This window comes from Pelodiscus sinensis, chromosome 2, assembly GCF_049634645.1.
Source record: "Pelodiscus sinensis isolate JC-2024 chromosome 2, ASM4963464v1, whole genome shotgun sequence".
NCBI classification, from domain to species: domain Eukaryota; kingdom Metazoa; phylum Chordata; order Testudines; family Trionychidae; genus Pelodiscus; species Pelodiscus sinensis.
The window spans coordinates 35,522,335-35,548,330 of record NC_134712.1 but is presented as its reverse complement, the minus strand read 5'-3'; the positions used below and the strand labels follow the sequence as shown (position 1 = coordinate 35,548,330).

Sequence of the window (25,996 nt, the reverse complement as noted above, 5' to 3'; positions counted from 1 at the left end):
ATTCTTCAAAACAACGTATATTAAAGCTAGGTTTGACTAAAGCCCTGCATCATCACAAACCGTCATGTCTCAACCCGTGGGAATGGAGAAACAGACTCTTTTTTTAATACTCAGTGTTTCAATGTGGTCAGTGCAAAATGGAAAGAAATTAGTGCCAATCACTAAAATGAAATAACATCTTTAGTTCTATTCTAAATTAGTAATAAAATCAACATGTTTACTCATACACCTTTATTTCTGGCATTTATCCACATTTAAAATACATTTGCAAATGATACTGAGTGCGCATAATGGAAAACATAATTATTTAATATAGCATATGACACAGTATTCTTAACAGAAATGAACTTACCTATATGAGTGAAAGCAGTTTATATATAATAGCTTATGTTCCTCTATTCAAAAACAGATTAACAACAAACTAAACTTTAGAAGAGAAACTCATTTGGGAGGTTTCCTTCTTTGCTGCATTTGTACCATTTTGAGACAATAGCTTCTAAATGAAAAATAAAACTCAATTCTTCAGAAGCAATTTAGAACAGATATTTAGGGAAGCCTACTATAAACAGAAGAAGTCTCCTCAGTCAATGCCCACAAAATAAAGACAACAGAAACTTATTAACACAATAATAAGATATATTTATATCCACTCACATTTACTGTAATTTCTGACTTTAAAATGATCCTAAATTATTGCAAAATAATCTGAACGCTTTCAATTAAAAATCATTTTGCTATTATATTAAAGTTTGCTGAATTTACTTAGACTGGAAATGTCCAAGCCACCTAAGGAAGCTAGGTACCTAACTGCAACTAAACTGAATGGGAGGTGGGCACCTTTGACAATCCCAACATTACTGCATGCATATTTACCCTCTCTCGATAAAAGAGTATGAAATCAACATATATAATAACCTTAGATTAACTACAACAAAGACCTTGTATTGGGCCAGATTTAAATTTCCATAAGTCCCAAATATTAAGACACTCACTGTAGCACTGAATTATCTTAACTCAAGTGCCCCATCAGTTTTTAGTGACATTTGAAAATAGCTGAAATTGACAGCAATATTACCAAAATTACATTCTAATTAAATCCTCCCACAAAACTACAAATACTGTTTAATGTAGTTTCTAAGAAAGCACAGTTATTCTGCATGAGACAATGTTCCACAACAATACAGGACAAAATGTTTAAATTGCTGAAACATAGGAAAAGAACGTTCACTTTTTTATATGGAAAAGAAGCTGATATGGTTCTGTACAATGTCACATTTTTCATGCTCAAGAAATTGTTATTTATTTATGAAGGATCTTTTTATAACCATCACATTTGATCAATATAGACTACTATCTATACGTTTTTATTAGAAATCAAGATATGTCAGCGGTAGCCTAGGAATGCTTTAGAATTTAGTGTTGCTGGCAGAAATAATGCAGCTCTCTTCCAAAAGGGTAAGCAGTACATATAAAAGGCAAACAATATACACAGCTGCATTAAGAATTATAAAAGCTCAAAATACAAATTAGAACTCAGGAAAAGACTGTTGTGCCTCTTTTAATTTGCTTTAATGCACCAATTCAGGCTGATTTTCCACAAAAGGAAGCACCCCACTAACATAGTATGCGATTCCGAGAGAGAGAAGGGCAATGACAATGATCAGGAGTAGCACCCTCCAGAATCCAAGGTCCTCCACAAACTCTTGCCATGTTGTGCGGAAGCTGGAAAGCACCCCTTCACCTTGCTGCAGATTTGGATTAAGGAGGGAATGGCTTTCCATTGCACTGTGAAGGATTAAAGTTATAATTATATCAAGTCAAAGAATGCATCCTTAAAATATAACAGTAATCCTGCTAATACAACTAAAAATACTCCAAATAAAAAATTAAACATTTTTCAAGTTTTCAGTATTTACTCATAATCTCAAAATAGCATATAAGAAAAGAACCCTTCCCTAAATACATCAAATCAACATACAGTAATTGACAAGCAACCCTTCAAGGCAGATGATCCCATAATCTATTTTTTCAAAGTATCTTTGCTTTGGGTACAGAGTAGTATTTAGGAAAGAACAATCAGTTTCACACATACAGAATAGGAAGCGACTGTCTAGAAAGGAGTATGGCAGAAAGGGATCTAGGGGTTATAGTGGACCACAAGCTGAATATGAGTCAGCAGTGTGATGCTGTTGCAAAAAAAGCAAACATGATTCTGGGATACATTAACAGGTATGTTGTGAGCAAGACACGAGAAGTCATTCTTCTGCTCTACTCTGTGCTAGTTAGGCCTCAGTTGGAGTATTGTGTCCAGTTCTGGGCACCACATTTCAAGAAAGATATGGAGAAATTGGAGAGGGTCCAGAGAAGAGCAATGAGAATGATTAAAGGTCTAGAGAACATGACCTGTGAGGGAAGGCTGAAGGAACTGGGTTTGTTTAGTTTAGAAAAGAGAAGATTGAGAGGGGACATGATAGCAGTTTTCAGGTATCTAAAAGGGCGTCAAAAGGAGGAGGGAGAAAACTTGTTCATCTTGGCCTCTGAGGATAGAACAAGCAGCAATGGGCTTAAACTGCAGCAAGGGAGGTTGAGGTTGGACATTAGGAAAAAGTTCCTAACCGTCAGGGTGGTCAAACACTGGAATAAATTGCCCAGGGAGGTTGTGGAATCCCTATCTCTGGAGATATTTAAGAACAGGTTAGATAAATGTCTATCAGGGATGGTCTAGACAGTATTTGGTCCTGCCATGAGGCAGGGGACTGGACTCTATGACCTCTAGTCCCTTCCAGTCCTAGTAGTCTATGATTTAAAAAAATCAGCAAAGTTATTTCCTTTACTGATGTATGAAGGAACTACAAAATCAGCAGAACTGGCTAAAGTCTTGCTCACACACTTGTGTGTGTCTAACATTACTCCTGTAAGTAGCCCCATGACTTCCCACATGAGCAATGTATGAGCATAAGTGTCTGCGGAATCAGGCTCTTACTGGATACAGTGAAAATAGCTAATTGGGTATAGTGAAAATATACCATGATGTTAAGGCATAAAATAAACAGAGTAAAACCAGATTTCCCCTTTCACCAATACCTCTTCAATTACGGTCATATCCTGTACCAATAATAGGAACAAAATATTTCAGATAAAAGCAAGTTAGCAATATCTGTTTAAATGCTCTTGCTTCTGATACGATTAAGATGACAGAAATACATGCCTAGAAGGAAGAATCATTTGTAAACCTTTTTTCTAAAAATACACTTTTGGTTAACAGTGTTATTCATATGACATTTTTCCTCATTGTGGAGTACAAGCACTGAATAATAATTAGACAAAGCTCCAGTAATTTACTGAAATATTACAGTGCCGTATGCAGAAATTTGCAGGCATTTCCTGTAAAGTAGCTTGTCTTTTTTGTTTTTTAAATATTTACTTGGCTGTAAAGCTATGATGGTTTGCCCACAATTACAGGAGTTAGTCATCTTCCCTGCTTATTATGATTTCTTAACAAAACAACAGGGTTATTTAAAAAATATCTGTTGGCATAATATAGGTCTACTTATTAATTAAGTACCAACTAGATAATACATAATCTCTCCAGGGGTTAAATAAACTTAAAATGCAATCTTTTTTTTTTTTAAAGGTGTTCATTTAAAAAAAAAAAAACCTACCACATCAAATCATTAAAAAAAAAAAACACCTACCACAACAAAACCAAAGACCTCACTCATCTTAAAGAAGACTCCTGTGGCATTTTTCTATTGCAACCAAATTAAAAGCTACATTAAAAATTCCTGAATAAAACTCTTCTGGGAAAACTGAGAGAAATTCTTCTAACAAAAGCATTCAATGTTGCTTCCTTTTATTGTTACAGGTCACTAAAGCTATGCATACAAGCAAATTTTCTATTTTAAAATAGAGAGGGAGGGTTCTGCCCAGGTGTAGCACAACATGGCATCACACAGGGCACAAAGGAAAAAAGAAGAAATGTGATTTGGGAATCTAGATATGTTCTATGCTTGTGAGTCAGAAGCAACTGAAGGGAATGAGGAGGTGGTAGGATTAAACTCAGCCACGAAGGGAATGAACACTTTTGCACTGATCTCTAGAAACTTCTCCAGTCAGTTCAAGAGTGAACTTCAGTGTTTCCAGAGGGAATAGCAATTATCCTCCTTTGGCTTCATGCATAGATGGGAATGAGGGAGGAGAGAGACAGATGGGGATTGTATTCTGAGAGTCTCTAGAATCAGGAAATATTACCAAGAGCTAGGAGTGAAACTAGAAGTCTGAAAAGCCAACCCTGAATTGTAAATCTATAATTCCAAAATGCAAGTTCCATGTTTCCCTGCTAAATCAAACAAGAGACTATTAATGAAGGTCAGACAAAGGAAAGGAAGTTACAGGTTTTAAAGGGACATTATCAGTTCAAAAATCATAGCTAAAGCCAAGCCCCATTTAAGTCAATGGTAAAACTCCCACATGTAAAACTCCTTTAGGAAACAGGAATTGCCACACTGGATCAGATACATGGCCTGTCTAGTCCAGTGTCCTGTCTCCAACTGTTGCCAGCACTAGACACTTTGGAGGAAGATGCAAGAAATCCCAGAGCAGGTAGATATGAGGATAATATTTCCTCCACATTAGATCTCTCTCCAGTTGTTAGAAATTGGTTTAGCCCCCAAAGCATGAGATAACATTTCTTCCAAAATTGTTAGCAGTAACTATTCTAACTCTGGATAGTCATCTTATCCATATCATTGCCCAAACCCTTTTAAGACTGTAAAATTTTAATGATATTAAATGTAAAGAAAATAGGCTTGTTTTTTAATGGGGTGACTTACGTTTGGGCTCAGGCTGGAGCCCAATATCTGAGACCCTATGAGGGGAAAAGCGTCCTAGAGCTTGGGCTCCAACCTGAATGTCTAGACCACGGTCAAGAGCTCCCTAGCACAACAAGCACCATGAACCTGAGTGAGCTGCCATGGGCCAGTTGTGTGTAATTTCAATGTAGACATACCCTTAATTTCTAGTGTATAATGCTGCAGGATATTGAAGGGCCAGCTTATAATCAGTTTCTAGTGAATTTCATTTTCAGATTGTCTTGCACCAACAAAATGGCACTATATTTGGGTGGTAAGGTATTTTTTATATTGTTTTTATTCCGTTTTGAGGAACAAGCATGTCAACACACGTATCTAGCAGAAAACAATATGGATCCACCAATAAAGATATACTTTTAATACATGTTTTTATTTTTATAGAAAACATCTGTCTTTTAATACCTTTCACTTTCCGCAGTTTGCATGGTTTCCATCTTAGAGTGAGCTCCTCTGTTAAACCCTTTCACCTCCTGCTCCTCCAAAGACTCCAGCAATCGAATCACATCTTTATTTACTCCTCTTCGTTTTGCCAGAACAAGTGGTGTTGCACCTTGGTGATTGCTAAAATAGCCCCCGCCCCAAAAAAAGGAGGAAATGGGGAAGACAACACATAAAATGAGAATTCTAAGATAGGATGAATCTGCATAAGCATAAGATCAATAAATATCTAGGACTAGTCTCTAGTTACAGACTAGTAAACTACTCTTAGTTATAAAAAAATCAAAGAAAAACCACACCTGTATGAAAAAATTCAGTACAATTTATTTTTAAAATACACAGCTGTATAATACTCTTGGTACAAAGTCAAAAAACCTAGTGCAATGGAATCTTATCTTGATTGCAGCCTTTGGATGCTATCGTGACAAAAATAAACTAACAACATATTTATACCAGTGTATAAGACTTCATACAATTACCCTTGAAATCTAAGTTGCTTCATGGCTCATTATTGTATATGAGTCACAGAATATTAAGTATTAAATGAAATACAAGATGGATAAATCCTCCTACTGCGAGCTTTGAAAAGAAAAAAAAAAAAAAAGCAGGAGTGCATTTGTTGCCTTCAGATTAGAAGCTGCCAGCAAACATGCGCTTGGGATAAAGAAAGAAGGGGAGAAAAAACATAATGACCCCAGGCTGGCCAATTAATACTGCCAGGACCAAAGACCTAACCCACCAATAATTGCTGACTGCCATTTTTTCCTATGCTAGGATGCATGTGCAGAATGTTCTAAGAACAATGTGACCCTGATTAACCTAAATGTACTCAAAATAATAGTTTTTAGGTATTTTGAGTGCCTGTGTCTGGACACTAGCATCTGACAGCTGCTGGGAGGTAGGAAGAAAGAATATACAATATTTAAAAACAATGAAAGGGGGAGCACTGAAAGTCACCACTGTCACCCAAAGAGTACAGAAGAACTGTTACACATTTACAGTTTTCTTTTCAGACAGCTGTCAATTAAAGCATTAGAACTGTGGTACAAAATTTTAAAAAACCCCACAAAACCCTGTTATGCTAAATTATTCTGTGATACCATCCACCCCCTTCTGGTTGTCTGGCCAAACCAGGGTGGCAGAGCCTTAGCTAACTCAGGGGCTAGGCTGGGGCTAGGCTAGCCCAACATCCCCTCCTTCTATCTGCTTTTCTTATATATATAATTTTTAAAAATTGAACTTTACTGAAAATCATTTGTGTCAGGCAACATATCTGTACAAAATACTTTTGAAAGAATAATTTACTATATACTTGAGAGTTGGTCTATGAGCGTGTCTGCCTGTCTGTTCAAGAACTCCTCCTAAATGGTATGAGCTAGGACCACCAAATTTGGTATGTAGCTTCCTCTTCTCCTAACTTAAACCAAGGTCAGAGTTTGGTTGTGTCAGGACAATGGGATGTGCCTAAAATGTGGCTCTCTCATATCAATGGAAATGGAGGGCTCTGCTAGCAGCAGAGACAGTTATATTTTTTAATGAGAACAGGGGGGCAATAAGGGGCCAGAGATGGGGAGCGGGACAGCTATAACCCCATTTGGGCAGCAAGGAGCAGGAGCGGGGAAAGGGACAGCTATCTACTATATATTTCAGAGTTTATCTGTTTGTGTGTCTGTCTGTCCCCCAGTCAGAGGACAAATATCTCTCAGCCATCTATGCTTGCTGCGGAGGCCACGGACAGGCCTCTCTCACCTGGCTCTAAGCTGCTATGGTGAGAGAGAGCTGGGGTTGTCCTCTCTCCCCGGGGCAGCCTGCATCCTGAACCCCTCAGCCCCACCCCAGAGCAATGACTTAAAAGAAGAAAAACAAAAACTGAGTTAAGGACCTGAGCAACATTGGATAAATCTTATAGTATGTTCTGGGGGTTTTTTTGTTTTGTTTTTAATTTTAGCAGGCAGTTTCTATTGACTGCAGAAGACACTTATATAACTCAGTTTCCCTTTCTTTTAGAGGATTTTTGGTGATTCTGTAAAGTGGCAAAAAAAGAAAAAACAAACTTACCAAATATCAATCTTGAGTCCATTAGAGACTAGGAACTGGATAGTATCCACGTGCCCACATAGGTGAAGGGCTGTGTTACCTTGGTAATCAGTGGCCAGTAGATCGGCACCAAATTTGTGCAACAGCTGACATATGTCTACATTTCCTCTGGCTGCTGCAAGATGGAGACCAGTTCGGCCACGACTGTCCCGAATATTAGGGTCAAAGCCACTCTCCAGCAGCCGCTTAGAATAGTTAAAATCTCCATCAATGCAAGCCTGTAAGAGGGGTACATTTGTCTGGGAAGAATCATTTACAAAAACATAGGACATTGCTCCACTTCTGTCTGGAATACGTGGCAAACCTGCAGTTAAAAATGACATGAAATGATGGTGAAGCAAAGTAAATAAATACAACACAAATACTTTGCAAATGCTTTCACCAATAAAAATGCAAAGTAGTTTATGAATATAAACTCTGAAATCATCGTGTATTGCTTATTTTAATATGCTGCAGTCTTTTATGATACATAGAGAATGCTCCTTTTATTGCTGTTCACATCTGCTGGAACAGAAATGCATAGCCTTGTTCTTTCAGAGGATTGCAAAAACATTGCCATGACTTGCAAGATACTAGGTAAACCCCTCAGAGAAAGAGAACATATTATTATATTTTTATATTAAAAAGGAAAAGCTGATGAGTCCAGCCTGTGAGCTAATTCTGTTTGCGGGGAGGGGCAATCACCATTTATAATTCAGATTACAGGATTGAACAAACACACTTTCAAAGTAACAGATATAGTAACATCAATCGGGGATATTTGCTTACTATAAATAAAATCACTAATGGGATTTCCTCTCATTTATCTGTTCCTTATTTACATCTGAACTTCAATACACAATAGTGACAGCCGCTAAAAATTCATTGTTACTGTGTGCATTAACTCCTTCACTCTCTGCAGGAAATCACATTCTTCTGCCACCTGTGAAGAACATTTTTATACAGTATCATGAGGTGGGGGGGGGGGCGCATGGGTTTCACAACAAATTATAAAGATGAGGTCTCTGCCTAGAAGAGCTTTTAGACAAAGAACAAAATGATAAAACAGACAATGTGAAGATAACAAAGGTAAATTAAAGGAAGTTCTAGAAGTGCCGTGGGTGCAATTTTTACATTAGCGCCCCATATCCATCAGAGCAAGAGGTTTTAAAGATAAACATGTGCTATGCTGTTAGGAGCCTAAAAGTGTGAGGTAGAAATGGTTGCTCCATAGATTTTTTGCTAATTATTATTTGATGAAATATGATTCAACTAGCAGGTGAGTCCTATTGTTGACCGAGCAAAGTCATTTTGCGTAGATTACACTTATAGGAAAGTTCAAGAAATTAAGTACGTGTAATAGATGTTTTTAGTAATGTGCTTGCAAAAGAGAAGTAAAAGAACAGTTTTAAATTTGCAGCATTTCAACTTCAAACATTATTCATTTTATTGAATAATTACCATACATAGTAAATTTGAGAAACTCGTAAAGCTTCCATTACTCTTTCTGTAACTAATTGGAATTATTTTGTGATTTGTAACAGTAACATTTTCTTTGCAGTAAAATGATAGTTGAATGAGTGACTTCATTTTAATTTTGTTAGCAAATATTTTTATGAATTCTAATAATAATAGTCATTCTTTTTTTCAGATGAAAAACAAAAATAATTATTTAAACTTTTCAGTCAGCATATTCCAGTGTAAAAAGTAGTGTGTTTAAGTGACATGATTGTTTATGCAAAATTTGATATCTGTAGGTAATCACGAAGTATGATTTTATTTTGCACAAACAAATCCACTAACAAACTCTTCAAAATATACTAGTGGACTACACCCCAAGCTAGCTACGCCCGCCTTCCACCTCTCTTTGGCAGCTTTTGCTTTAGTGGCCAGAGAGCATGAGAGTGTGATGACGTTATTCTGTTGCCCAGCAGAAAAAACTTTTTTATATATAGACAGAGATAATAGATTGATTGACTAGAGATAATCAGTATTGTGGAAGGAGTGAGTTTTGAGCACAGATCTGAATGAGGGGAGAGTGAATATGTGGCTCACAAGACCATATTCCATACATGATGGAGAATAGGCATGAAGGCAAATATGAGAGAAGAGGAAAAGAATGGTTACACAGGAGGATTCACTCTTGCAAGAATGCATGAGAAAGATAAAAAGTTATGAGGGCTGGAAGGAAGGTAGGAACAGAACTGTTCAGGACCTTACAGAAGAGGACCAAGTACAGTAAAACTCCATTGGTCCGGCATCCAATGCTCCGGCACTTTTGATGGTCCAGCACCATCAGGAACCAGTGCTCTGGCTGCCGGACAATTGGAGCTGCTCTGCGCCCGGCTTCCCCGATTCAGCCGCTTCTGAAACTGACCAGCAGCTGAATCGGGGAAGCCGGGGGCAGAGCAGCTGGGGTGCTGCCGGGTTGGTCCTGTAGTGCTGCCCCTTGGGGCTGCGGGACCAACCCGGCAGCACCCCAGCTGCTCTTGGGGACGCCTGAGGAAGAGCAGCTGGAGTGCTGCCGGGTTGGTCCTGCAGAGCCGAGGGGCGGCGCTGGGACCAATCCAGCAGCACCCCAGCTGCTCTTCCCCAGGCATCCCCAAGTCAGCCGCTGCTGAAATTGATCAGTGGCTGACTCCAGGAAGCCCGGGGCAAGAGCAGCTCTGCCCCCGGCTTCCTGGAGTCAGCCACTGATCAGTTTCAGCAGCGGCTGACTTGGGGACGCCTGGGGAAGAGCAGCTGGGGTGCTGCTGGATTGGTCCCATTACCGCCCCTCGGCTCTGCAGGACCAACCCGGCAGCACTCCAGCTGCTCTTCCTCAGGAGTCCCGGATTCAGCCGCTGCTGTAACTGACCAGCAGCGGCTGAATCAGGATGCCTGGAGCAGAGTCCCCACCCCACCCCAGACCCATCATAGCCCCCCCTTCCGATAGTCTGGCATATCTGATAATCCGGCACTCCCTGGGTCCTAAAGATGCCGGATTATCGGAAGTTTACTGTAGTTGAACTTGAAGTGGAAAACAAATAGTAACCAGTGGAGAGCTTTGAACACAGGAGTAATGTAGTCAGGGTAGTGGGCAGGCAAAATGATTTTACCAGACAAATTCTGAATAGACTGGAGTAAGTAGAGAATCACAAAGTCAGAGAGGGGACATTTAAATAAATAAAATGAAAGAGGATTGAGATTGGAATTTTTCTAGTGAGCATGAAGAAGAAATGAAGGATCTTGGACACTCAGTACTCCATGGTCATGACAAATCTCTAGCATATTATAACAGGATTCTGATTAGCTATCTGGACCTTTTTTAATAGCATACTTAAGTACTTACATTCTCTTGCCTATATAAGGCATCCTCCCATCCAAGCACACTCATTTGGCTGGAAGAATGGAAATATGGCCATCAGCCAAAGAATTAGATTTAAGACTTCTGCTTTTGGGGAGTTTACACCATTCATGCTTTATAGCTCTTTTCTAATGCTCCAGATTAATCATTTTACAATACCTATACTACATAAACCTTGATTTTAAATGCTCTTTTGATTATGAGACAATAATATTTTAGTCTAATCAAATTAACAGGTATTATTTACCCCTCACAAATTGGTATTTCTCATCTGGACTAATTCTGCTACAAAAATATAGTTTAATTTGTCTAGGTCAAGAGACAAAACTGACTTATCTCAGGCTTGGAAGAGGGAGAGATGGGAATAAGCTCCTAGCTCTTAACAGCTACAAAAATAATGACTTAATTATTCAGCCCCCATGCAGAATACATTCTGAGTCCATAAGTATTATTTTTGTAGGGGATAATTTAGTGCCTACTTGAAAGCACTCTCTTCCACAATCACCTCTAACAACAGAAAGCCATAAGATAGTTCAAACAATATTTTTCTCCTTGAGGGCATTAACTGCTTCCATTTTATCCAAATATGGACAGAGCAATTGAAAGAACACAGAACCTATCTGGTACTTCCAACTGAAATATTACAAGAACTGTGGTGAGTTGCAAGACAAGGACTCTACAGCAATCTAAATTTTCTTGCCTGTTTCCCTTTCAAAATTAAAGTAGCACAACCGTATCTTCTTCAACGCTAACTGTCCCTGAAAGCTGACATGTCCAACCTCCAAAAGATGCAATTTGCAGATTAGAGAGCTGTACACTAGAGATACCTTAAATCACTTTCAAATCTTCAAGTAGCACAAACATATCAACAGTATAAAAAAAACTCACTTGTTCTAAAAAAATAAGATTTTGCTTTCAAAGGTTGGAGGACAGTGCTGGGATCATTAAACTTAGATGGCTGTAAATGTCATTTACATGTATTTATTAGAAGCCTGATATCTGTAATTTTGCTTGTAACACTACTATGTCAACACTACTACTACTTTTAATTTTTTGTGCCCCTTTAGGCAAGATACTGCAGAAGCAGCAGGGAGGAATTATCGTTAGCAAGTCAAATCACACTACTAGCACAATTTGTGAAATCTTATACTGCTTGTAAGTTTGGAATTTAACAACTCTGTGTGTAATTTTATTTTGCAGCAAGTGGATATTTTCCTCTTTGTATTTTTCAATATGTAGAAATCAGAACAGCTAAGTAAAGCAGCTCCCAGTCAGTGCCACGGAGACACAAAGAAATGGCTAGATCGTAAATGAGACAGGACCACTCATGGGGACAGGTTCTCCCTTTTTCTCATACTCATCACAAAAATATTAGTTATGATTAGGGATCCACAGAAAAATGCAGAATTTATGTTTTTAGAGAATCTTTAGTATTGTAGAAAAATCATATATTAACTAACTACTATATTCTGAAAGCGTCACTTGTTCAATGTGCAGAATCTTCCCCTTGTTGATTTTTGAATGTGCTTTAAATTTACATACAGTAGAACCCCATTTACCCATCATTCAGCTCTATATGTCATCATTCAGCCTCTATCATTCAACTCTATATGTTAATCAAACAACCAACAGCCTGGGGTTGAAAGTAGCAGGGTTCAGCGACTCCCAGGTAGCTGGTGACTTGGTTAACACAAATATCAAAGGGGTAGCCATGTTAGTCTGGATCTGCAAATGCAACAAGGAGTCTTGTAGCACCTGACAGACTAACAGATGTACTGGAGCATAAGCTTTCGTGGGCAAAGACCCACTTCATCAGATTCATCTGAATAAGTTGGTCTTTGCCCACAAAAGCTTATGCTCCAATACATCTGTTAGTCTATAAGGTGCTACAAGACTCCTTGTCGCTTTTGGTTACAGAGAGAGCTAGATATTGGAGACTCAGAAAAATGGGGTTCTACTGTTTATCAGTAAAAGACTGTGTTCAACTCATACCTACCCACACTGTGGTTAGAGAAAGTAAAGTTTAGTGTTGCAATCTAATCACAGATTTTTATCAGAGATTTTTTAATCACAGAAAAACTAGGATCTCTGGATAGGATGGGCTAAAATGTACAAATCACCCAATCAGCACCACCTGTAATGTAACAGTTCTGAGAGCTTGTGGGGGGGAACACTCACGCCATCTCTCAGAAAATGAACAAGAGTAACTGATATTACCTTTGCCCTTTTAAAATAGATCAATATTCTGCAACCATATGGTAACCGTCAATGAGACTTTCCAACATTAATGACTACTTCTGACTCCCAGAGTCAAAGTGCCAGTGATTACTGCTGGCAATATTCTGACTAGCAGCAATAGGATATTAATGGTGTGTCCACAAGTCAGTGTACTCTGATGGAAAACATGGGGAGGTTAATGCAAGTGGTACACAGTTTACACATGAGCTATTCATTCATCAATTTCTTAATTGCATATAATCTTCCACTCTTTTGTCATGCACTTCTGCAATATTTAATTGACACTGGCTTATGTAGCCTCTCTTTTTTTAAAAAGTAACTAAGCATCCATCATAAATAGTTTGCTATAGCAGTGTGCCCACATCCTCTGAAAGTGAGGTTTCCTGTTCAACTGGGATCACACATAAAAATACAGCGAGACAAAAACAAGCCCTATTTATATGTGCATGCAAGATAAAAATAAAATTAAAATTATGTAATTTTATCCACGAGACAAAAGCACACGAACACTCTCTCAGTACTTATATGACCTCTCCTTCATCACTGCTGTATATAGTACCTCTTAAATATTTAAAAATAGAAACAAATGGCCCTATCCCCCTTCCTGGTAAACAGGAGAAATTTGGTGAGTTTACAGGATGTGTTTGCATGTGAATTCTATGGTATATAGAAATTAAGGGAAAGTTAAGTTGAACAAATACGTTTTGTATTTAGTTCTGAAAATGGTAAGATCTATTATCATTTTTGTTTAGGGAGAGAATTCCATAGTTTACATTCAGCTCCTCTGAAAATAAGGTCTCCTGCTCTCTCACACCCTCTTCTTTTCTGGATTAGTTTCACTATTCCAGTGAAATAAGAATTGTTGTGGGAAGTAACTTACCAGATAGCCAGAACCAATCCCACAGAGGGCTCCGAATACCTTTCAAAATATACAGATCGCTTCGCTAACCTACAGCACTTGGCATTTTCCCTTCCTTCTGCCTTCACCTATTTTCCCAAGAGTTCCTCTTTCCATGTTGCGGGCATGTCGTACCAAGGGGCAACAGAGATGATCATTTTTAGTGGCCTGCTATCATTTTGTGTTTTTTCAGATGGAATGTATGAGTTGTTGGCAGTGCAAAAGCAGCACTACCTATGTTATTTGCTGCACACTGAAGAGACTCAAGTGTTAAATCCTTTCCACTAACTGGGACTGAAAATCCAGGTTAGAACTGGAATATTCTAGATACCAAACTTAGACATAATCATTCCCATTTTCCAATATTAAACATGGGGGTGTGGGATTTATAATTATACTATCCTAATTTTAATATCAACTGTACCCTAGAGAGATGACTGTATAGCCATTTACATGATCAACCGATGACCCTGGGCTCATCGGTTAATCCTAATGGTTACACACACTCCCCTACTGTTGCCTCTGGGGGGGGGGGGGCGGAGACATGCAGGAGCCAGTGTTTCTCCCTGAGCACTGGCTACCACGGAGCCCACTTGCCCCCTCTCCCCCCGCACACATACACTGCTGCCTCTGATACAGCGGGGAGGTGGGGGAGGGAGATGTGCTGGAGCCAGTGCTTGCGGAGAGCCAGTTTAAAAGCAGCTCCCCCAGAACACTGACTCCTGCAGATCTGCCTCCTCCCCCCTGCGTTGTCTCTCACAGAGGCAGCAACTTGGGGGGGCATGCAGGAACTGGTGCTCAGGCCTGCTCTTCTGTGTGTAAACATGTAACCGCTGCAATGTACAGCAGTTACACATTTACAAAATTAAACATTTTAACATCCATACCATGGACTGAGAAAAACTTTTCATCAATTGAGTGGAAAGTACTTTACAAAGGAGGTAAATATAGTTATCCTCATTTTACATGTTGCTAAACAGAAAAACAGCAAGTGGAAGTGTCTTTGTATAGACACTCAGTAAGTCAGTGGCAACAGAACCAAGAACGGAACCCAGATTTCTTATTTCTATCCAGTGCTCTCTCCACTACGCCACACTGCCTCCCAGTACAGTATAATGAATGTGCTGTAAAAAAAAAAAATCAGATCTTGCTCTGTTGCAGAAAAGAATGTTACTTTGTATCAGAGCTTTACTCATGAGGGAATTCACAAATATTTTCCCTACCAACCACGTGCATGAAAATCAGTTGCACCAAAGTCTTTTTACAGACAGAATTTGTTTCAGAATATTTTGCTGTTTAACAGAGGTCTTTAAAAAACATTTCTGAACCTTTCCCATTTTTATCCTTTAGATAGGGAGTGTTCGGTGAGGAGCATAATTTACAGTCATGTTGATTGAATGTGCCTGTTCAAATTATTTACAGTCTTAATTCACTGCTTTTGTCTCACAGAAATTGGATACAATAACTGAGGAAAATGAATATAAACATATATTTCTATATTTAACCTCCATATAAAGGCTGAAATCACTTAAGCCATAAATTCGAATACTTCAGTTTTTATGAGATGTTACTGAATTACACTCTTCATAAGTATAAATATCTTCCTACTTAGAAACCTTTATGCAAATTCTCTTTTCACTAGTATACTGCAGGAATGCTAAACAAGTACTTCCAGCAATTAGTTCAAGGTCATTGCAACATTTTTTTAATAGCTACTGGTAATTATTTTTAGCTCTTGATGATGCATTTCAGCTTGAACTTGCTGCAGCTTCTTATGCAATAGGAGACAAGTGCCAGTGAGCAACTGTCCATCAGAAATCAATTCTTTAATAAGTAAATTATTCTCCAATTGCCTAAATGCTGTTTGTATGTGGATGAATGGCGCCACCATGTGACCTGTTGAGTTCACATGCAGCTGAAGCAAACAGCATGCAACTCCCTTACTATTTCTTATTGCTTGTGTTTGTTGTTTTCTTGAAAGCAAATATATTAGTAAAAGTTTAAATTACTAGGTGGATTAAAGGGGATCCTGAAATCCAAAATCACTCATGGAACAGCTAGAGAGTAACTTTTTGCAGAACAGTTACAAGACTCTTTGATCTGTTTACTTCTAAAACCAGAGTGCGTTGTCCAGTCATACCAAAGCTTTGTACTAAAACATCTCTAATCAAATATGCTAAAAGCGGTTATCCTTCCTGGTCTTTGATCCCATTCTATTGATATTAGAGGCTTGGATTTGGGCCATGGGTTCTCAAGATAAGATTAGTTTCCTTCAAACCAGGGATGTAAACAATTGTGTAAAAATGTAACCGTGTAACCACTAAAAACCGTAACAGTTACATATGCTGCAGGCTCTGCAGTATAACTTTTAGGCTGCAGAGCCCGCAGCACAGGATGACAGCTGGGCCCCACATGTAACTGTAATGGAAACCCATAAGCTGATGCTTATCCATTATCCATTTGAACTGTTACGCTTTTACAACCTTACTTCAAACCACTCAAGATTACTTTTCTCTGTTTACAGAAGAACAGTTTACATATGTCAACAGCTTTAATACCTTGAGATTACTAAAACAGAGCGACATACAGTATTATTGCCTTTCAGCGACAGACCTGAGTGTCATGGGTACCTCTGGCAAAATGTTGCATATTGTGAATTATAAACCAGTCAGACACACAAACTTGGTATTATTATATTGCCCTTTTCTTCTCTTTTTTGTCTATCACTTGCCATACTCTAACTAGGAGGATTCCAATTTGGCATGCACAAATGTACATTTGAACATTTCTGCTTAAATTTTTCTACCTAAAATCTCTTACCCATACATTTAGTCTCTCTGAGCCACTTCATAAGCTTTAGTGGCCTCACTGGCAATTACAACACTCAGCCCCATTTAATGGCTAAAACAAAATAAACAAAATCAGGTCAGTTTGGAGAAACTCATAGGTTAGTGAAGCCATCTTAAAAGTGTGCATTATACATCCATAGTTTTTTATACTCTCTAGTAACAACTTTAAAAATATAAGAAATGCACTGCTGTGCTTGTTCACAATAGGTCTTTATTACTAATATGCTTATTTACCAATACTGAAGACCATGAAATTGACACCATCTGATTTATGGCTCTAACTATACAACCGACACACGAATGATAGTTTTGGCAATGTATATTATAGCTAAATATGTGATGGATTGAAATAGAACATCTGTTAAGAAGTGGGTATGTTTCTATAAGTAAAATGTTTTTTTAAATTATTACACAATATCACATTATGCAAGGGCATGCCACATCATGTGGCATAAAATTATATAACGGCAAAACATTTTTAGGCTACATTTCTAATGAGTACATACTGATGCTAAGCACGGACACTTTCCTGTGCCAAAATTTAAAAAACAGAAGCTAAACATACAAATCAATAGCCTAGTGTTTAAATTTCTTTCCCCTCATGTCAATAATTATTGCTGAGGAAATTTAAATGTCTTCTTCATTCAGTAATACTTTTGGTGGTTTTGAATTTTTCTAGAAAAAATATCAGTAAAGAAAAAAAAATAAAAGTTAAAAATAATTCCTGTTCTCCAGGCTAAAGGAATTCATCCATAACTTGTTCAACAGGATTATAAGAGACAGCTATTTGCCCAAGTTTCACATCTTAATTGCTTCCAAAAGAATCACCCATCTAGGAAGTTGCTATGGAACACAAAACAAAAAGTTTCCAGTCATCAGGTTACAGCAAGAAGCAGTCTGTAGACACAGACTCAACTAAATTGTTCACTTTAATTTCTGCTATCTAAATTGCATCCTCAAAACCCTTGCAAACCAAAGATCCCAAAATTTGTGAAAACTGTTTCAATTACTTTTGTTTTTATTAGAGATTGCCTGTTGCCCTCAGTTCTCCTACCACCACAACAGTATTAATCCTGGCTCTTCTGGTTAACATAGTGCTTATATGTATGTATGTATGTATGTATGTATGTTTGGAGAAAATGACCAACTATAACTCCCCCATATGGACATTATTCTAGAATAACTAGCCAATTAGCCCATCATAAGATGGAATTTTTAGGTCTCTCCTCCATGTCGGTCTTCTCTCCTGAGCTTCCGGTCTCTCCCTCCATCTCTCTCGTCCTCCTACTGCATCCCCCTCTCTCTCTCAGCTCTCCTCCACCATCTGCCTCTCTCCGTCTCTCTCTTTCTCTTCTCCCCCTCCTGCCTCTCACTCTCTCTCCGTTCTCCTATGTCTCTGTCAGGGATGCACGCTCGTCCAGGCCCCACCCCCTGGGCATGCACGTCGCTGCTCCGCCCCCCTTCGCCTCCTGCCGTGGCACTTGGCTGATTTCTGCGCCACTCAGCCAGGCTGCCGGACGGGAGCAAGTGGCGCAAACGGCCTCTCTCTCTCTTCTCCTCCTCTGTCTGCCTCGCCCTCCCTCTCTCTCAGCTCTCGTCCGCCTCCTGCCTCTCTCTCCGTCTCTATCTCTTTCTCTTCTCCCCCCCCCACCTCTCACTCTGTTTCTCTTTTCTCCTTCTCCTGCTGCGTCTCTCTCTCTCTTGCTGTCGTCTGCCTCCTCCGTGTCCTCTGTGTCTGCTCCGCTTTCCTCCTTTTGAATCCAGCGCCCTTTCCTGATGTCAGAGACGCACGCTCATCCAAGCCCTGCCCCCTGACTGTTCCCTCTGGGCGGCGCTGTTGCCTCCCGCCATGGTGCTCGGCTGACTTCTGAGCTGCTCAGCCAGGCCACCACGCGGGAGTACCCCTGTGCTGCAAAGAGAGCGCGGACCCCAAACGGCCGTTTATGCTGCTTGCTCCTGAGTGCGCAGAAGTCAGCCGAGCACCACTGTGGGAGGCAATAGCGCCGCCCAGAGGGAACAGCCAGCATTTCAGCGTTATAGAGTCACAGACATTGGGCTACTATATATATGATTACTTGCTACAGCTAGGCTAGATTTTTTCCTGAATTTCTAACAAAGTATTCCATCTTTTATAATCATCTGCTGAAGAGGAATGTTCAAATGTGATTAATTATGTAAACGTGTACCCACTCCCTGGGAGCCAAGGTGCATGGGAAGTCTACTTTTAAGCCTGCTCCTCATGCATACCAGAAGCCTGCATGTAACTATGATGGTTAACCAATGAGCCCAGGCTCATGGTTAACCATTACACCTTTACACTTTCACATCCCTCCTGCTGATTAGGGAAGTACCTGAAAAATCTGAAGCTCAACCCTCTATGCTGGAAGTTTGAAGAAATGTCTCCTCCCTTAAATAATCTTTGGGGCTATCAGAAGGTGTCTCTGCTACTCAACCCTTCCCCTACTCGGTCAGTTAGTGTTGGATTTTTTTTCCCCTCTCTTCCTCCCTCTCTCTCTTTCATATGACAATATAGCTTTTCCAGGCAGAAGAAATATGCATTTGACACGATGCTTGAGAGTTACACTGCTATTTACAGGATTTTGAATATTAACAACGAAAGTGACCAGTGTCTTAATTCTACTCCACTTCTAGGCAAATTTGTGAAAATTCAGGAAAATACTACAACTATGATTTTACATTCAGTTCACAACTGCAAGAGGTACAAAACTATTTTTTTTATATAAAAAATGAAACAAATTCTAGAAAAATTGGTACCTTTGCACCCCACACTCATCAGCAAAAGTTGTCCCAGTTGCCAGTGGACTGTGAATGCCCAGACTTTCAAATGTTTGTAGTCAATGATGTGTTTTTAAAACACAAATAATACGACTGCATCCTAAGTCGCATCTATTAAAAAGCTAAATAAAAATGTACACAATTATTTTAAAGGCAGAGCCTTTCTGGAATGGCCTCACCTTTCTTGATTAAACTGAAATCATACTTTCTTCCCTGGGTGTAAGAATATTCAATAAAATAATAGGCATATGAGAAGTAAAATAAAATTATACTTATTTAATTAAGCTGCAACTTATTTAATTAAAATTAACTCAATCCTTAATTAAACAAATGGCCACAAAATAGGGCAGGGGTGGCCAACCTGTGGTTCCAGAGCCACATGCAGCTCTTCAGAAGTTAACATGCGGCTCTTTATATAGGAATCAAATCCGAGGCTGGAGCTACAGTTGCCAACTTTCCACTGGGCCAGAGGGTGCTCACTGTTCAACCCCCAGCTCTGCCCTAAGACCTTTCCCCTAGGATCCTGCCACTTCCTACCCTCTTCACTGAGCCTGTCACACCCATGCTTTCCCCTCAAGTATCTCCCACTGAGAAAGAGCTGATCTCAGTGGGCAGGAGGAAAAGGAGAAGGAGGCACCAACCGGCGGGACTGCCAGTAGGTAGGATGTGCTGAGAGTGGTGGTGGTGGGGAGATCATCAGGGCTGGTGACATAGAACTGTTGCTCTTTGGCAATGTGCATTAGTAAATTCTGGCTCCTTCTCAGGTTTAGGCTTAAATTGGGGCATTTATCCTATTATTTTAAAGTTAGCATTTTTCCCCCTAAAAAGAAAGTTATCCTGTGCATTCATTTGGCTAGCAGTTCTCGTAATTAGTTTTAAATTTAACATTTTGGAGTTTTTTTTTCTGTTAAGTTACTCAACATATTCAGTAAATTACATAAAACCAAAGGTTCAGAAAGCACAGCAAGTCCAGGCAAAACAAAAACACCATTCAACCTGCAATATCTGCTGATGTGCAGTGTTTGCTGCTATCAAAGCACTTCTGTCACAATACCAAAAAGGTTAGGCAAATAATGAGACAGTTAATAAATGGGGGTGTGACGTAGTGGGGGTGCTGTCTGCTCTGTAACCCGGGGTTCCCCTGTGCTGATGTGTGATTCCCACTGACTCACCCACATGTGTATTGGCCCAGATACCTAGTCCCAGATGATAAATCTCTTCCCAAAGGGAGAGACAAAAGAAGGGAGGCGGAGACAGCCACTTGGCTGGGGGGCAGCGTCTGGGAACAAGGCAGTTTCTGGCTGGGAAACATGAAGGGAACAGACTAAGCTGTGTACTGAGGGGGCAATGGACCCCCTAACCCAAGGGGTCTCAGGGATTCTGGCCCTGACTCCTGTAACCACATCACGTTTATGCTGTGCTGTATCCTGGAGAAGCAATAAACCCTCTCTATTCTACTGGCTGGCAGAGTCTGTTCTGGCTGCTACGAGGATGCAGGATCGGGGGGAACCCTGATGTACCATCACAGGGTAACTGATATTTTACCTGATCTTAAATAAATAACTTTAAAAGTGATCAATTGTTTATTATATATTAGAGGTGTAAAATCTAGGGATGTAAGCAAGTAGTCGACTATCTGATAAGCTTAGGCAGAGGCAGCAAGGGGTGGGGGAGGAAGAGCAGGTCCTGGGGGCAGCTGGGTTAAAATCTGCTTGCTCCTGGTCCCAGACCACTGCAGCTCTGCTTTTTAAATATAGTAAGAGCCACCAGGCTCTTACTACTTTTAAAAAACAGACCTGCAGCAAATCATCTTATTGACTACTTGAGTAGTTGATGGAATTTCCATCGATTACTCAATTAGCTTCCTAACTGCTATTTAACTTCCCTAGTAAAATCCCATTTAATCAATTAACTAGTTATGTTTAACCAATTAATTGCTTAAACAGAAGCAGGGGGAGGGCCGTTCCAGCCTTTCTGGGTTGGAGTGGTCCCCACCCATAGCACACTGCTCCAGCCAGCCCAGACCCATCACAGGCAAGGGCTGCTCCAGTAAGGCTGAAACATACCTCACCCCTCCCACTGCTGGGCTAGAACAGCATCATGCCTGCATCAGGCAAGGGGTCCTTCAGCCTTTGCTGGTTAACTATTCACATCCCACATATAATGAGTGTGTGTGTGTTGTCCTTCTCCCACCACATTTCACATGCAATTTGCCTTTTTAGGCTCAATATGTTTAATTGTACACCAGAGTAGTCCTACTGACAAAGGCATAAAGTTAAGCACCACATAAATGTATGCAGGATTGGTGTATTGGATTATAAAATTTTCAGGATAGGAACGGATATAAATGACAGTTACTTTAGAAAAATTAAACTTTAAACTAACTAGAACACCCTAAAATTGCTAGTATCCAAAAGAAATGAATAACAACCAGATCTCCTAAAAATGCCTTGAGAGGCAATTCATACCAACATGAGAAAGAGTGGTTAGAAAATGTACACAAAATAAAGAATCACAGCACTTACAGCTACTGTGATCACAAAGTCACATTGCATTGGAAGCAGCTTAGTTCTATTCTGGCAGTTCTATACCATTGAAGGAAAAAGCCTTACAGCAGGAGTATTCATTGGTGGGTGGGGCTGCCCTTTATGTTGCTCTGTCAATGTGAAAGGATTGCTGAATACAGCAGAATTTAGCTCACCAAATTTAGAAGTGAAAGTCTCATTCAGTCATCTGGTCATTCCTCTGCCACTGCAGGACCATTCCGTACTTATGTATGAGATTATCAGATTAATAACATTTACAATAACTAGCTTGTAGAGCTAATACAATTTAGACTAGTACAAATATTAAAAATCTAACATTAGTATTGTTAGTTTTCTCCCCCCGACACGCCATTCTCTTGAAGTCACAAAACTTGCATCCAGTCAATTTCACCTTTTGATGCTTACACATTAGCATGATTCCATATTAGTGTTGCAAACACTGCATTACTTTCATAGCATATTAAAAATACAGAACATACGGCCTGATAATAAAACTTATTGGTTTGTATTTAAAAACGAAACAAATCTGAACATGGAACTAAAATTGTCTTAGGTTTGGTCTACATCACAGACTCGTGTCAGTATAACTACATCACTGGAGGATGTGCAAAATCCACACTCTTAGAGCCCTGCAAATTTGCAGATATCCGCTTTGTATCAGCAGATACCTGCAGATACAGATATCTGTGTACCATGTTGATGGATAACGGATAGATGTGGATTCCATTTTTATATCTAGAGCCCTGCAAATCTATGGACAGCCACTTCATATCTGCATCCGTGAATGCGGATATCAACAGACCGGCTACGTCTACACTGGTCCCTTTTCCGAAAGGGGCATGCTAATTTTCAACTTCAGAATAGGGAAATCCGCGGGGGATTTAAATATCCCCCGCGGGATTTAAATAAAGATGTCCGCCGCTTTTTTCCGGCTTGGGGAAAAGCCGGAAAAAAGCGTCTAGACTGGCCCGATCCTCCGGAATAAAGCCCTATTCCGGAGGATCTCTTATTCCTACTTCAAAGGGCTTATCAGTTAATTCTAATGACTACATGCACATACACACCCTTGCTGCCTCTGTGTCGGGAAGAGGGGGAATACAGGTGTTGGTGCCCATAGGGAGCTGGCTCCTTATGCACTCTGGTTCCCATGGAGCTGCCTACCCTCTCCCACAGAGGCAGTAGCATGGGGAGCAGGTGGGAATTCCCCATGAGTACCAGATCCCATGGCGCTACCTGTCCCACCACTGACGCCTCTGATAGAGAGGCAGCAGCATGGAGGGTGAGAAGGCAGGTGGGAGCTGGTACACATGGGAGCTGTTTTCTCCCTATTGCTGCCTCCCACAGAGGCAGGGGGGAGAAGCAAGAGCTGATACGCATGAGGAGCCAGCTTTTCAGCCAGCTCTCCATACGTGACCCCCCACGGATCTGTCTGCTTCTGCTTTGCTACCTGCCAGCGGCAGCAAGGAGAGGAAGGGAGGGAGAGAGAGAGAGAGAGAGTGCGTGCGTACGCACAGGTTGGCAGGCAAGAGCTGGTGCTCAGGGAAGTATCTTTTAAAATGAGATCTACCATTTCTCTTCAAAAACTATTTCAGTCTAACAGATCACCTCACTGTTGTTAGTAAGTTGTTCCTGATGAACCACATTTTCTTAATTCTACCCTAATGTCATTAGTTATATTTTTGGTGGAACAAAAAGAAAATTCATCTGTCTCCTTACAATTTACACACTTAATTTTCTTGTACATGTTTACATCTTTCACACTCATTTGGGTATTTAAATTGAGCTGTGCATATTTATAGATTTGCTCATTTTGCTTTGTAAGTCAAAGGTTAACCGTCAGAGAATTTTTTTCTTCACTCATTTTCCTTCTACAGATTGAACCTCTCTAGTCCTTTATACTCTGGTCTGGCAACATCTGTGGTCCAGCATGATTTTAGTTACCCATGATAAGTGAACATCTGGCTGTGGCCAAGTTTCCCACAGTCCCCAAAAGTTTGTTTACAGTCACGAGTCCTGGCTCTTAGTGTTCTGTGCTGTTATTTACCTCTAAATGTATTCTAAGAGCCCAGTAAGCAGTAGAAGGGTTGGTAATGCTGCTAGACAATACTGACCTCCTGTGGGTCAGCAAATTCTCTGGTTCAGCACTGGTCAGGTCCTGAGGTTGCTGGACAAAAGAGGTTCAACCTGTATTACTTCTAGCTTTTCCCCCCTTCATTTTAAAGGTCTCTCTACTCCTGCCGCTTTCATAGTGACACTTCAAATATTTGTAGACAGTTACATCACCCAAGCTATGCACAGTTTGTATTTTAGTCTTCTCACATCCTGACAGTTTTGTGGCTAGGCTCAAATTTGTCAGGGATGTTCCTGACGCGAAGGTACTAAAATTCAGTCAGTTATGCCCCAGTGTAGGCATCAACTCTGCTACCACATCACAGTGGGAACCTACCTAGCCGCCTAGGCAGCATCACAGCTGTTTTTCAACACGTGCATCTGCATAACGCCTTGGGCTCTTCCCCTGTACCTGTAGCGAGGCCTACGCCGAGTACAGGTCTTGGCCCAGGGTGGGTCCGGGGACACACACAAGCCATCACTTGGTCAGGCTTGAGCCCCAAGGCGATTACCTGCGAAAGGGGCAGGCACGTTTCTGGCCGGCATCGCCCGTAACTGCCCCGGCCTGGACGGGAATGGCCGGCTCAGAACACCGCTCGGCGGGCCCGTGCGGCGCCCCGGGCTGGGCAGGGGGTGGCAGCTCCGCAGCAGCGAGCGGCGCCGGGGTCTCCGCCCGGACGGTGGGTGGCGACCGGCTGCCCCCAGATAAGTGCGGGCTCCTAGGCCGCCCCCGCCCCGGCAGCCCCGCGTCCCCAAGCGGCCGGGCGCTCAGAAAGGAGCAGGCCCCGCGCCGGGTCCCCTCCCGCAGGCCTTGCCTGGCTCCCGCCGCCGTCCCGGTACCTGCCTCAGCGCCGCGCGGCCTGTTCCTTGGGGCGCTCGCAGCGGGGCCGGGCTTGAGGCCGCGCCACCTGCTGGCGGGAGGCCGCCTGCTCAGCTCCCTGGGCCGCAGTGCGAGGGGCCTCGGCCCGGCGCTGGCCCTGGGGGGAGGCTGCTGGGCCCCGTGCACAGGGGCGGGTGCTGCCCCCCTGCCCCGACGGGGTTTCCGCGAGAGACGGGCTCACGGGTTGGGTCAGTGGCTCTCAGCGTTCCTGCCCCGGCCCACCAACCCCAGCGCAGCAAAGCCGGGCAGCAGGGGTGGGGTTGGTAGGTGCCAGGCTCTGGGCCAGAATAACCCGTGGAAAAGGGATCCCGGTGCCTCTGGTCAGCATCACTGACTGGGCGGTAAAAGTCTGCTCCGCGCTGCGGCCGGGCTAGGGCAGGCAGCTCCCACAAGCCACTGGCACGTCCCTCTGCCTCACAGGCAGACACGCCACAAGTACTCTGCTGCCAGGAGCCACCTGAGGCAAGCACTGCCTGGACCCTGCACCCCCAATCCCCTCCTCGACCCCACTCACTTGCCCCAAGCCCCTGCCCCACCCCGGAGCCCCTCCAAACCCGTATCCCAGAGCCTGCACCCTCTCCTGCACCTCAAGCCCTTACCTCAGCCCAGAGTCCCTCCACACCTAACCTCTCTGCCAAACTAGTGATATGAATGACTAGTCAACCATCTGATAAGCAAATGCTTATTACTCCCTCCACTTTGCTGCCCCTCCCCTTTGCTGCCTCTATCAGAAAGAGGCATCAAGGGGGGATGAAAGAACAGGGTACAGTACTTGAAAGTGGCAGTTCCGCATGGAGCTTTGGGTCAGGCTCTTCCCAGCTTTTCGAAGAGGCAGCTGAGTCCCCAGCTCACCCCCCGGCTCTACTCACTGCTGCCATCTTGAAACACTGGGAGAAGCCTGATACCAGGCTCTCTCCACAGCATCTCAAAGCTGCAGCGCTGCATGGAG

The 25,996-nt window shown here is 41.5% G+C and overlaps 1 protein-coding gene across 5 annotated transcripts; it reads right to left on the bottom strand.

The window, feature by feature from the left end:
- Window positions 1–216: 216 nt before the first annotated feature.
- ANKRD46 (ankyrin repeat domain 46) lies at window positions 217–25,162 on the bottom strand. Of its 5 annotated transcripts, none has more exons than XM_075920274.1 (4): window positions 25,012–25,162; window positions 7,368–7,710; window positions 5,274–5,432; window positions 217–1,785 (listed from the first exon to the last, which is right to left on the bottom strand). In XM_075920274.1, the coding sequence occupies exons 2-4, from the start codon at window positions 7,676–7,678 to the stop codon at window positions 1,569–1,571; spliced, it is 687 nt and encodes a 228-aa protein (XP_075776389.1). In that variant the 5' UTR covers window positions 7,679–7,710; window positions 25,012–25,162; the 3' UTR covers window positions 217–1,568. The 5 variants fall into 5 exon arrangements, with proteins under 5 accessions (XP_075776389.1, XP_075776388.1, XP_006122478.1 ...); XM_075920273.1 differs by having other exon boundaries at window positions 24,983–25,126; XM_006122416.4 differs by lacking the exon at window positions 25,012–25,162 and adding an exon at window positions 24,680–24,976.
- Between the last annotated feature and the right edge of the window lie 834 nt (window positions 25,163–25,996).